General features: G+C 31.7%; 1 protein-coding gene across 2 annotated transcripts in view; it reads right to left on the minus strand.

Moving 5' to 3' along the window:
• Nucleotides 1-13598, minus strand: part of LOC127705457 (uncharacterized) — a 123197-nt gene that overhangs the window by 48138 nt on the left and 61461 nt on the right. For both annotated transcript variants that reach the window (XM_052209782.1, XM_052209781.1), the window contains exons 7-10: nucleotides 12519-12854; nucleotides 8090-8461; nucleotides 3710-4030; nucleotides 541-717 (exon numbers count right to left, since the gene is read on the minus strand). In XM_052209782.1, coding sequence (XP_052065742.1) covers nucleotides 541-717; nucleotides 3710-4030; nucleotides 8090-8461; nucleotides 12519-12854 — 1206 coding nt within the window. The remainder of the gene's footprint in view (nucleotides 1-540; nucleotides 718-3709; nucleotides 4031-8089; nucleotides 8462-12518; nucleotides 12855-13598) is intronic.

Consider the following 13598-nt stretch of genomic DNA (forward strand, 5'->3'; position numbering starts at 1 on the left):
GAGATTTGACCTATCAGTAAGGGGAATAACCCCCGATAACTTTTTCTGAAAAAACAAAATTAGCTTTAACTCTTGAACCAAAGGTCCTAGACCAATGGGATCTTTTGTAATGACATCGTAGACTAATGACCGTGACAAAGGTCATAAGGTCAAAAGTCAAGGTCATGTCCCACATAGCGGATTATGTGTTTTTTGTCATATTTTAAAGGTTTTATGTGTGTTTTAGAGCTTTTCAATGCATTCTACTCCTATTGAAACATATATTTTACAGTACGAAAAGGAAAGACCTCTCAAATGTTCAAAAACAATTGACATTTTAATTGTATTTGTTTTTGCTAATTATTTTATTCATATATCCGACCGTTGGTTTTCTCGCTTGAATGATATTGTCGTTTGACATGTGGGAGCTTTTTACAGCTGATTATTTTTTTTTCAATTTCAAATTCAAAACATTTGGAATCTCTAAGTGGAAGTATTATATTAATTCAGATAAGTTTTTTGGTGAATACAATAATTATTTAAAGCGACTACAAATTTTACCTTCGCATATCTGTTTTTCTACTCTTTCCTCATGTCCATCCGATTTGATTGATACCGCATATCTTTTGACTATTGGTTTATCAAACGACGTAAAACCAGCATATGTTGTGCCATCATTTGAGTCATACAAGGCGTAATTATCGAAATATGTGCGAGGTTGTATCTCGCGCTTGTTTTCTACAATAAAATCAATTTAGCTTTAAAATGTCCTTTAATCATATAATGTATCATAACGAAATGTGTATACAATTGATTTAATAATCTTGCATTACTGTATTTGATCATTGATAAAGCAACTATTTTTTTTATTATTTATGTGGTCATAATCCTTAAAACATCCTCCAAGACATAATTATATATATATATATATATATATATATATACAAGTCTATATTGAAAACAACGTTCAAACATATGATTGCGTTGGATAAAAAACGCAATTTTTATACGTGTGCATGCAAAACAAATTTCTTGTTAGAGGGGTCTAAATACAGCACAAACAACATTTTTCAAAAGACCAAAAAAGTGAAAAAGTATATTTTAACAAATCGCATTTGAAGAACAGGTCGAACAACTGATGTTCTTAAACCCTGCTGACTGCCATTGACGATTGCCAAATAAATTGATCACGAGATGTGACATGGATCTTAATAATCAATTTAATACCAAACAGAAAACAATAAACTTGCGGAGAAGATGGTTTACCGCAAACATGAGGTGCACAAATTTGTCAACCATATCCGGATTTCGACAATTAATGTCTCTTCAGTGATGTTAGGGATCGAAACGGTATATGGAAGGCCATAAAATTTATCTGAATTTAGTATAGACTCTTGAATTTTAAAGAGTCGAAATAGGATGAACGGATCATATAAACCCGAAGGAAAATATAATACAAGCCCAAACGAAAAAATATAAACAAGTCTAAATTGAAAACAACGTTCAAACCTATGATTGCGTTGGATAAAAACCGCAATTTTTATTCATGTGCATGTGAAACAAATTTCTTGGTAGAGGGGTCTAACTACAGCACAAACAACATTTTCCAAAAGATCAAAGAAGTGAAAAGTATATTTTAACAAATCGCATACAATTATGTCTTAGAGGGATATCTTTCAGTTGAAAGGTAGTGTTTCCATACACATTATTTTACAATAAGTTATTATTAACAAGGTATACCGAATCATATTTTAAAATGTCGTCTGGTGCACTTTTCCAGCATTCCTACTCCTATGAAAAAAACATAACAAATGCATGTATATCAAGTAAAAAGAAGGAAATAATTGCAGGATTATTTGTATGACAAGTGAAGTTTATTCCTTGTTATCAGAGAAAGATATTCCAAAATAGCCAACCAAATCATGATACCGTCGTAAAACTGTCGAAGTCGATTATTTAATTCCACAAATTCAAACTCTGCATTCTTGCAAGAAATAACCTGTGACAAAGAAAGGAAAAATTATGATACCAGTTTAAATAATTGCGAACCTAATACCGATGCATTTTTCGCTAAGAGTAAAGTTTCAAGCTTAGACTTGTTTCTTTGCATTTTCCCACAGAAGCTCCCGTTTAACGTTCCTTTAATACAAATATAGAAAATATAGCTGAACAAGGAAACATTTTGATTTGAAAACAACTATTTTTTCGGATTGAAATTCCAATGGCACCGTTAGACAGGTATATGGTGAATAGGTATATAATTGTGCAGGATTTCACCTTTTGTCGTTGATACCTTATTTCCTTCCAAATCAGTATACAAAACTGTATTATTTGGTTCTTTTCTGCGGACATGACATATGTGATATTGAGGTAGCAAAGGTAATAAAGAACTTGTTTGTCTTCGCAGAAGTGTTCATCGACCATAGTTCGTAAAAATGTTTTTTAATACAAATGCATATAACCATTACATACTGGTCACCCATGTCTTGTTTTGTTTTTCACTTTTTTCCATAAAAATGAAAAGCCCAAAGAACAGTTCCGGTTTTTAACAGCAATAATGGAATTAATAGCAACATGTCCGTCTTAAAGTGAACAATTATACATCGTCGTGAGATCTTTCAATGCTGTCTTTATTAATACTGATTTTGTTTAAACAAGTGTAATGCCCAACTGTAAATGAACCATATGTATCCACCTATGATTTTACATTTGATACAACGTATCTTTCAATCAACTCACTCATGACAGATGATTATCATCTCATATGTAAACACACCTGGTCTCGCTTCCATTGTTTCTTTTTAATAAAATTCCGGCAGTTTTTGTTTCATCTATCTTTTTAAAGGACTATTTAAAAACCGGTACACTACTTGAACCTTTTCTTCACATCATAAAGTTGTACTTTGTACTAGAAAAAATACTTTAATATTGAAATTTCATAACTTTGAACTCATAATTTTAGGATAGCTATTATATATTTAAAATTCTAAACATTCATTAGTTTGCATTTTATAAATTGACAATATTTTTTTAAAATTGAGTAGCATATACGCCTATATGGACTTTTAACGTCTAATGTTTCATTCAATTTCGTAATAGAACATAAGAAAATCAGAGGCTTGGACATGTATATTTCGATAACATTTAGTTAAACTGTTAAGGTGTTAGTATACTAGTAACCATATCATAAATTGCCTTCCCATTTTCACCCAAAAAATTCTATTTTATATCCTATGCTAAAGAACAATTGAACAATCATTAAAATAAAGACTTTTTGTTGGCAATTGTAACACAGTGGAAATTACATCAATAAAATATTATTGAGTTACAAAATCAATGCTAGTTTTACAAACAACTAGGTTAACACATATACCAATGTTACAAAGAACATATGGTTTTGAAGGGAATATTGATTAGATGTTTAGCCTAAAGAACGAGTTTCTGCATCGACTATTCTGATTAATTCACAAATGTTTCAATACCCAAATATTTTTGGTAGCGATACCGTACCGTGTTTCAAAACATTTACATGGCTTAAAAAGCTCATTTCCGAAAAGTTTTTTTTAGCTAGCTGTTAAAAAGTGGCATTTGAACTATTACAGATTAAATACCCTGTCTAAAAACTCCAATCCCATCTTGTATTGGAAGTAACAAAAGCTATAAAGAGTTTTAAATTTATATGGAATCGATATTGAATGCTAGCTTTGATAAACCTGAGCAAATACGATACCTTTTGAGAAAAGAGCATGAAGTACTGTATTTCCATTTTCTCCAATATGTTTTAAATTGGCTTGATGGTCTATCAAAGCTGAAGCAACATGAAACGATTCAAATGAAATCGCCTCCAATAATGCAGAATTTGACCCATCGGCACAACTATTTGCATTGGCACCATTTTCCAACAAGAATGATATGTTGTCAACGGTTGCATAGTTCGATCCTCTTTTCATACACAAAATCAATGGCGTTTCCTTAGGGTCGTTCATGGCGTTAATATCTGCTCCATTTTGCAAGAGAAACGAGACAATATCTTTGCTAAACTTCTTCTTTTCTTTAAAAAACAGAAGGTAGATCATGTAATTCTAACAGTTATGGTAATAACAAATAGTGTAGAGCAGCGCAGTTTATTGATTAATAATTATTGTCATCGTTGATCAAACAAAATTTATATACCAAACATTTATAATTTATTGCGAGGTTTTTATGCGAACAATTCGACTGGAGGGGTTTCGCAATAGTCAGAACTACCATTTATAGTATCTGATACATATTTACATTTCTATTAAGCTGTTCCTTATATCATATTAATTATCGTTGTATTTTTGTCAAAAACAAAATGCATGCAATAATTTTTGAAAACACCGTGCCAAAATTGAAGATACTTTGAATATCGATTTCGGGTTAAAAGCGACAACTTCAAACACTGTTTCCACTGTAATTAAGGATGATCGCTACTGTTGTTCAAAATAACAAGCTTTTCAAAAGACTGTTATGAATGGATAGTTTATAAATAAAGAAACTAAAAAAGCAGAAAAAAATGAAGGGTTCGTGTGCTTGCTTTCGAGATATAAGCCATTTTAAGATTTGGCGGGAAATAATTCTCATTTTTCATACACTTAACATAGGCACCTTTTTCTTTCAAAAACGATGAAAAATAACAAGGATTTTATAAGATTTTCAAAAAATGCCATTTTAAACTATATGTAATCAAATTATGGAAAGAAAAGAAGGGGTTAGTGGACACAATTTTTAATGTACATTACATAGATAAAACCAGAGGATTCCAAATATCTTGCAAAAATTCAAAAACAAGAGGAGCGAACATCTTTAAGTTAGAGTTATTTTTAATTGAACAAGGTTAGTCATTGACTTCACTGTCTGTTCTTGCAACATATCGTATGATTAGAAGAATGGTCAAAAAAAGAAAGGAATTGCCATAATCAGGAAAATATGTCTAAGTAGGTTTTCATTAAAGCTAGTATGGAAGAACCAGGTATTTGTATGGCAAACATGACATCCACTTCCTACTACTTTCGGCGTTTTAAAGCGTTAAAATGGTCGAAGGAGTTTGAGAACAGGGAGAGAATAAGTAAGCCATATCTGTTAATTATATAACATCAATAGGTACTTGCAAACCTTGCATCACTATAAATTAAATAGAAACGTTCACTTCCTAAAATAACTGTTGTTTTAATGAATTCAGGGAAGAACATGTGTTCAAAGTTAGTTCTATGTAAAGGGTTAAGAAATTGTGCTGCAAATGTAAAAAAAAGACTGGTATTGTTTAAATTGAACAGGCACAAAACAGAGGATGATTATTGAAGTAAAATTACAAAATTACTGAACTCCGAGGAGAATTCAAAAAGGAAAATCCCTAATCAAACGGCAAAATCCAAAGCTCAAACACATCAAACGAATGGATAACAACTGTCATATACCTAAATAGGTACAGGCATTTTCTTATGTAGAAGAAGATTCCTCTATAGGGATGAATATAAGGTTAAAGTTAGAATAATCAGTTGTGTTTTAGTCTTGGGACCACTCGGTCAAGAATAAATACCATCAAAATTAGATCAGATAATTTTATGATTATAATTATTAAGGTTGAATATTGACAGGTTTTAAGTTCTTTTTCATCCTTTTTATCATGGTTGTGACACAGTTTTTAATGGTTTGACTTGACACTTTTCAATACAACTTAGCTTATACTAACACCACACGGTATTCTTCGGAGTGTTCATCCGAGTATGTCATAGGTTCCAATTCTGTCTGGTTTATACCAGAACCTTTACTATTTGGTTTGCATTAAATATAACAAGTGGCGTTTAGACTTAAAAAATGTAAATTGTTAAAGTGAAGTTTAAACATTACGGTTCTAAATTGAAAAGTCAAAGCTTTAGGCTATGCAGTTTAAACCTGGAGAATCCACGAAGATATTAACAAATCAGTGGTCAGTGCTTCGGTACTGACATATATGTATTTAACAACATATTCTGTGTTAAAATTCTGCTTTGAATGGGGTAAAGTAAAAAATCAAAAATACAGAATTCCCAGGAAAATTGAAAACGGGAAGTCCCTTATCCATGGCAAAATGAAAAGCGCAAACACATCTAAAGAATGAAAACAACTTTAATTTTTCTGACTTGGAACAGGTGTTAATCATGTAGAAAAAGATGGATTACACCTGAGTTGATATTTAGCAAAACCTCTTACTTGTATGACAGGTGCATACTATTCAATTATATTGACAACAACGTGTGTAGATACAAACAGACATAACAGGTAAAAATGTCAAAAGAAGGGGAACAGCATTTAACATTGTGTTATAATCTTTATCACTATAAAACTAACAAATATGTAAAAACTGGAAAAACAAAATGTCATATAGACAAACAAAAACATAGGCAAAAATGACAGACAAGAAAACAAAAAAGACCATAGCTCAAAAACACAATGGCGGGATGTATAAGTAACCAGCCACACAAAAAGTTTATAACTTAACAAAAGACTTAACAGTAAAGGTTAAAAATTTACAACGACATATAAAAGATCAGTATAACACGTTATTAAGATGATAAACAAAGTCATCATCTAGAATCTATACTTCAATACCATCATGTATAATTTGTTGAGTTTATACACGTTCTTGGTATCTTCCGATGAACGTTTTTTGAAAATAAGAACGATAAGTTCTTTGACATCACCCTGGTTCATAAACTATCTGCTCTTTAACTGGTTGATTAAATGTTTGGTCCTAAGAAATGAACGTAACGTTCGATCACACACTTCAATAATTTTACGTTAAACGTAATGTTTATACAATTAGGCAATTATCTTCAAAAACAAAAGGACAAGGGTTTTAATAACTGTAAGTTGTTTTCCACAATAAGTAACGCTTGAACATAGAGAAAGGTATTTAGGATGAAGTGGAAAAGTTGATAGCGAGAGTAATAAATCCAGATAAAACATATATATCAAACGAAAAGCAATAAGAAGCAACAGCACTTCATAAATATAGGATTTCTAGATAGGGATATCCTCATAATTGTTGTGAAACGAGGTTAAACATGTTTCTGAACACTCAAGCATCCCGTATTTTTTTGTCTGTGTTGGTTGTCCTGTTTGAATTGTTTGACATTACCCATTTTGGGGCCCTTTATAGCTTGCTGTTCGGTGTGAGCCAAGTATCTTTGTTTATGGCCGTACTTTGATCTATAATTGTTTACGTTTTACACATTGTGTCTTGGATGGAGAGTTGTCTCATTGACGTTCATACCACATCTTCAAATTTATACATGCGAATAAAATGAAAAAATCAATTGGTAAGAGTTTGGCTCATTAAGTCGAGTATACACAAAGATAATGAAATGACAAAAGACAAATGAACCTTTTGTGATTGTGCAAACATGCTCTGGTGAAATTACTGAAGATATAAAAAAGAAATAATTATTTTAAAGGTATGGGGAAAATCTTGATTTTTTTAGTCATCCGATTGACCACACTATTTTTTTCCTTTTTCAAATTTGGGATCAGAATATTTTTTAAGGAAAAAACCATGATTCCCCTTTGAAGTTTAATTGTCGTTCCATTACACTCAAACTTTCTATATCCGAATTTTAATTTTAAACCTCCCTAGTATTAAAAAGAGGTTTATTTGTTTTCAATTTGTAAATGAAGGGTTTTTTTTTTATTGAAAAAGCAAACGTTCACTTAATTATCCGAAGTTTTTACTCGATTTATACTTTTCCTGATCTATTATTTTTATTTATTCAACGTGTGGTTCCTTTGATTTAAATTTCATTTATGACGTCAATTTTTTTTTATTTTACTCTGAAATTCTTATTGTGACTTCATGAAAAAAGGCAACCTTGTCTGACGTCACATAGAAAGAACTTTTTTTTGCAGATCATTCAAAAAGAAGGATAATGACAGTCTGCTATCATCTAAAAAATAATTAGAGAAACATATTATATCACAAAATCTCGTGCAATACGATATCTATCCACTCTGGACAAATAAAAAATGAAAATTTAACTGTCTCGAATGGATAAATATCGTATCATACTTGATGAAGTGGTAACATATATATTCATATAATAACGCAATTTACCCACGACAACATGAAGAGCAGTGTTTCCATTAGTTCCTTTTGACTTAACATCAGCTCCTAGTTCCACCATCTTCTTTAGAACGTCTAGGTTGCAAAACTTGATGATATCTAGAAATGGTGTACTTTTCTTCTTGTCTGGTACATTTAAATCTTTCGTTAAATCAATCATCGAAATTATATCATCTACATTACTTTCAAATGCATTATATGTCGTGCAATTTGAAACAGCTATGTGAATTGGCAAGTCTCCATCAGTGCACGATACGTTAGTTGGTGCACCATACTCAAGCAAAGTTTGAAGAATGGACGAATCATCTTCTTCAAATTCAAGAATTACTGATCGTTCAAGTAGTTTTCTGCATAATGCTTTTTCTTGTAAATATATAAACTGATATTAGAAAATGTTAGTTTTTGTGTTAATAAAATTATATTGTTATCATAAGTTGTTTATAATTACCCTATCTAGTTTGCTGAATAAGTTCCATAGTAAAAATGATATAAAAGGTTAATTCTACCAGCAAAATCTCCTTCTTTTGAAAGTGGTTTAAAAGCAAACGTATTTTAGTTTTTCATGCATTGCCAGATTTCAAATGAGAAAGAACGTTGATCTTTGATTGTTTTTAAAAAGAACATAAAATAAATTGGGTTTTTATTCTATGCATTTGGTCTGTTCGTCAAAAACAGATATCCCAACGACCAAAAAATTTCCTAAAGTGTAAAGGAATTATCACAAACACCGAACAACGACCAAAGAATATCTAGAAGTTATGATATTTACACAGTTTTCAACTTTAGACATGTATCCAAACAATAGGAACTATTAATTAATGTTTGCAAATCGTATGTAATGGGTATTATAACACATTCAATTGTAATCTGTATTCGAGTTATTGTTTTGCAAATTTCATACATCATAAAAATCATTTTGAGAACAGATAATGATAAAAAAAAGGTAAACGATTTATTGACCTCCCTCATATCTAGTTAGAGTCATTAGAGTTTTCGAACTGTAGGTACATGAATTTAAAACAATTGTAGTTTGTCACCATTACTTATAATTGGTTGTTTAATAAAATGTATCAGTGTCTGAACTCACAAGCTACGTGTTTTCGAGATCTTATATCCCAGATACCAGAAAACTCATCTGTCTCTGTAATTTCACCCATTTAATCGATTCGTATGGCGGGTGAAACATGCAGGAAGCCCATCAAGTGACGAAGAAACAAGACCAAACAAGTTTGGGAATTCATCTAGTGTCGACGATATCTCTTGTAAACGGTCCTTTTCAGGGCCATCTATATATTACAGAAAGAATCTACCTTTTTACGTCTGTGACGTCTTTTTTATGGAAGAAAACTCGTGTACAAATCAAGCAACTCAAAAGGGTTATTCGCCGGTGAATAATAGGATTATTCACCGCTGGTTTAAATTTCTAGGGTTATTCGTCCTTCCTTGCAATAAAATGAAAATTATTTGGTATAAATCGAAGAGACAAATTTAAGGTGAAGTTGAAATCATCCCTTCGTAAATTTTACGGACGCCATCACGAGTTGGTTGACCGTTATGGAATAACCGTTTCACAGATGATATCGGATATGTTCCTTATGTCGTAACTACAATACCCTTCCCTTTTTACGAATGTGACCTACCGAATTAGACTATTTACCGGATTTGTCATAACATAAGCAATACGACGGGTGCCACATGTGGAGCAGGCTCTGCTTACCCTTCCGGAGCACCTGAGATCACCCCCAGTTTTTGGTGGGGTTCGTGTTGCTTAGTCTTAAGTTTTCTATGTTGTGTCATCTGTACTTTTTTTGTCTTTTTGTCTTTTTATTTTTGGCCATGGCGTTGTCAGTTTGTTTTCGATCTATGAGTTTGACTGTCCCTCTGGTATCTTTCGTCCCTCTTTTGTTGTACATACACGAAATGTCAATAGACACAAAAAAGTTTCTAACGTTAGCGCTTCGACAATCTAGCTGTTACAATATTTTACTTTTAATTGAAACTGTTCGTTCGGTATAATAAAACAATTATGGCCCATTGAGTAGGTGATTATCCAAAATTGTCAACCCGAGTAAAAGTTATTCCCCTCGGGCTAAAGCCCTCGTGGAATAACCCTTACTCGGGTTGACAATTTTGAATAATCAACTCATCAGCGGGCCATAATTGTATGTAGGTAATTGTACGGCCTCCAACAACGAGCAAAGCCCATACCATACCGCATAGTCAGCTATAAAAGGCCCTATAACAATTCAAACGAGAAAACTAACGGCCTAATTAATGTACAAAAAAAAAAGGAACAAAAAAACAAATTTGTAACACATAACAAACGACAACCACTGAATAATAGGCTCATGTTTTAGGACAGGCACACACATACAGAATGTGGCGTGGTTAAACATGTTGGCTGAACAACACCCCCCCTAACCTGGAATAGTGGTGTAACAGTACAACATAAGAACGAACTATAAAAATCAGTTGATAAAGACTTAACTCATCAGATGGATACAAATAGAAATATATATAACAAAATCAAAGTGTAGACGTGACCGGGTTCTTGTACATCTCAACAGCAAAAAGAGACTTAATACAGATCTGAGAGTACTCGAAGTTACTGACAGCTAGTTCAAAGTCAATAACAAATATTAAAAAATTCATGCAGTTAAGACTAAATTATCAATCAGTACACATCCAACATACAATCGATTTAATATAAAGAGTCACAAACAGTCAGAGAAAAACATGGCCTTGTGCTATACCAAGATACAGGAATCGACAGATTGTAGATCCACAAAAGTGCATATGTATATAACAATAATATTTGGTTTGCTTTTAATTTACTAATTATTAAATCAATATTAATAATAATTCTGGTCAAAGGGAAATAACTCAAACTTATTGAAATGAACCAGTAATGTAAATTTAATACATTTGATTTAATCACTAACAAAATAGTTCACTAAACTTAAATATGATGTTTTCATATTATAATCAAATATAGTTAATAGTTCCCAATATTTTTTTCTTTCCTTGGTCACAAACTAAAATAGATCTGCAACGTATCTATCAATGTCACCAACTGTATCTATACAATGTAATGTAATGAAATATATCCCTGAATAAAAATAGATTATAATCTAATGAAAATGATATTTGGAAATCTGAATCCACATCACAAACAGGATCAAGTAAAAATTAATGCACACAACAAAAAATAAAATACCACATACCAACTGTGTTATCTACCTTCAAAACACACATGACTTCAAAAACAATAGTTATAAAGAAATTTTTGACCACTCCTGACTAATTAATTCAACAGATATAATCATTGAAAGACTATCTATACAAAATCTAATTAATTTCTGTTCAAAGGGCAATAACTCAATCAAAATATATGAAAGATTCAAGCAGGGGAAAGCTCAAGTCGTGTAAATTGTACTTGACCTTCATCTAGTCACAGAAAACAATATATCTAAATTTGAAAAAAAAAACGTCAGATAGTTACCAAAGGTACCAGGCCTATATTCTGATACGCCAGACGCGCGTTTCGTCTACATAAGACTCATCAGTGACACTCAGATAAAAAAAGTTAGAAATCCAAACACTTATAAAGTTGACGAGCATTGAGGACCCAAAATTCCAAAATAAGATGTGCTAATTACAGTGTTCAATTAGTAACCTTTTAGAATAAGTTTACTTAAAGGATCGATAAGTTTACCAGAATAAAGAGTTTACTTAACTTCTAAAGATATAAGAAGATTTGGTATGAGTGCCAATGAGACAACCCTCCATCGAAGTAACAATTGGTAAAAGTAAACCATTATAGGTCAAATTACGGCCTTCAACAATGAGCTCTGGCTCACACCGAAGATCAGGCTATAAAGGACCGCAAAATGACTAATGTTAAACAATTCAAACAATTATGAAACACATTCTAATCTATATAAAAAATGAGAAACAAGAAACATTCACATGTATGAACTACATACACGACAACTACTGAACAACACCTTCCTGACTTTGGAAGTTTACTTTGCCACCTTCCAAAGCAGCAGAAAAATTAAGGAGTGTTTTAAATTTTCGTTTCTACTAACACTACTTGTGTGTATGTACGATTATTTCGGACAAAGTTTATGATAAACCAACCATAGAATTCGAAAATATTATCCAACGAAGAAAAGGTAAGTAGACGGATTTATATAAGTTTTTCCAAACTTGTTTCCGAATCCCATATTTGAACTTTATCTAACATTGTATTGTAATATTTTATTCATGTAATTTTTCATTAATAAATACTGTTTAAACTAAAAGGTAAGTAGATGTCAACAGTTCAATTTCGGTTATCCCTTCTACTAAAACCTATAGTTTGCAGTCCTAGCAAAAAGTTATTCATTAAGATCTATGATTATATTTTAAGGTTTACCTGATCTATGCATACTATTCAAGAAATAGATATGCAAAGCTGTATATCCCTTGTTTCCAATATGATTAATGTCTGCTTTTGCATTAAGTAGAGTCTTTACCAATACAGGATCACCCTGTTGGACAGCGTGCATAAGACATGAATCGTGTCCGGATTTTTCGAAATTAGGATCAGCTCCAAACTCCAAAAGTAAGCCAACAAAATCTCGTTTCTTCTTTAATATCATTTGCCGACTTTTTATTATTTTCGTCAGTATACAGCTCTTAAACTTATGATTGGAAGTGTCTTCCATATCTTCCATAGACTTCAAAACACGATGATGGGATGCAGTATAACCTATAAAAAGAAAAACTAAATTAACATAAATGAAAACAAAGAATTCGGAAAGATTGCATTGAATTATGTAAAAAAACAATGTCGAATATAAATCATCATACATTATTAATAAGCTAATAATATTAAATGTTTCCATTAAGGAAGGTGATATATTATTCATATGTTTAAAAAGTATTGAAAAGCAAAAAGTGCAACCTTACTAGTCGCAGAATGACAGAAAATACAATGAAGATAAAGAATGCCTCACAGGAACATAGTTCCCCTAGTAAAAATAGGAAACTTGAAAAAAAAATCATTGGCAACACCCAGAGGCGTGCTGCAGATGGTCCCTAAAAATAAAAGTGTACTAGTTCAGTGATAATGGACGTCATACTGAACTCCAAAATATATAAATGAACTAAAATAAAAAATCATAGACTAACAAAGGTCAGATCTATCTTTCATATACTTTTTAACACATTTTGATTCAAGCGTCACTGAGTCTTATGTGGACGAAACGCTCGTCTGGCACAAATATAAAATTTAAATCCTAGTATCTATGATGAGTTTATATTAAGACTTTTATTAAGATTGTGATCAGGATTGATCCCGATTAATTCGGAGAATATTTAAAAAAAAGTCTTCTCAGGGACAATGATCCAACTTTGGTCTATTTAATTTATATGAAGATTTTGTACTGTCGAAAAAAACGCAAAAAAAAGGGCAATATGAGGGCAATACCTCCTAGGTGTCAGTAACTGCGAG

The sequence above is a fragment of the Mytilus californianus genome, unplaced genomic scaffold (assembly GCF_021869535.1).
Source record: "Mytilus californianus isolate M0D057914Y unplaced genomic scaffold, xbMytCali1.0.p SCAF_6, whole genome shotgun sequence".
NCBI classification, from domain to species: domain Eukaryota; kingdom Metazoa; phylum Mollusca; class Bivalvia; order Mytilida; family Mytilidae; genus Mytilus; species Mytilus californianus.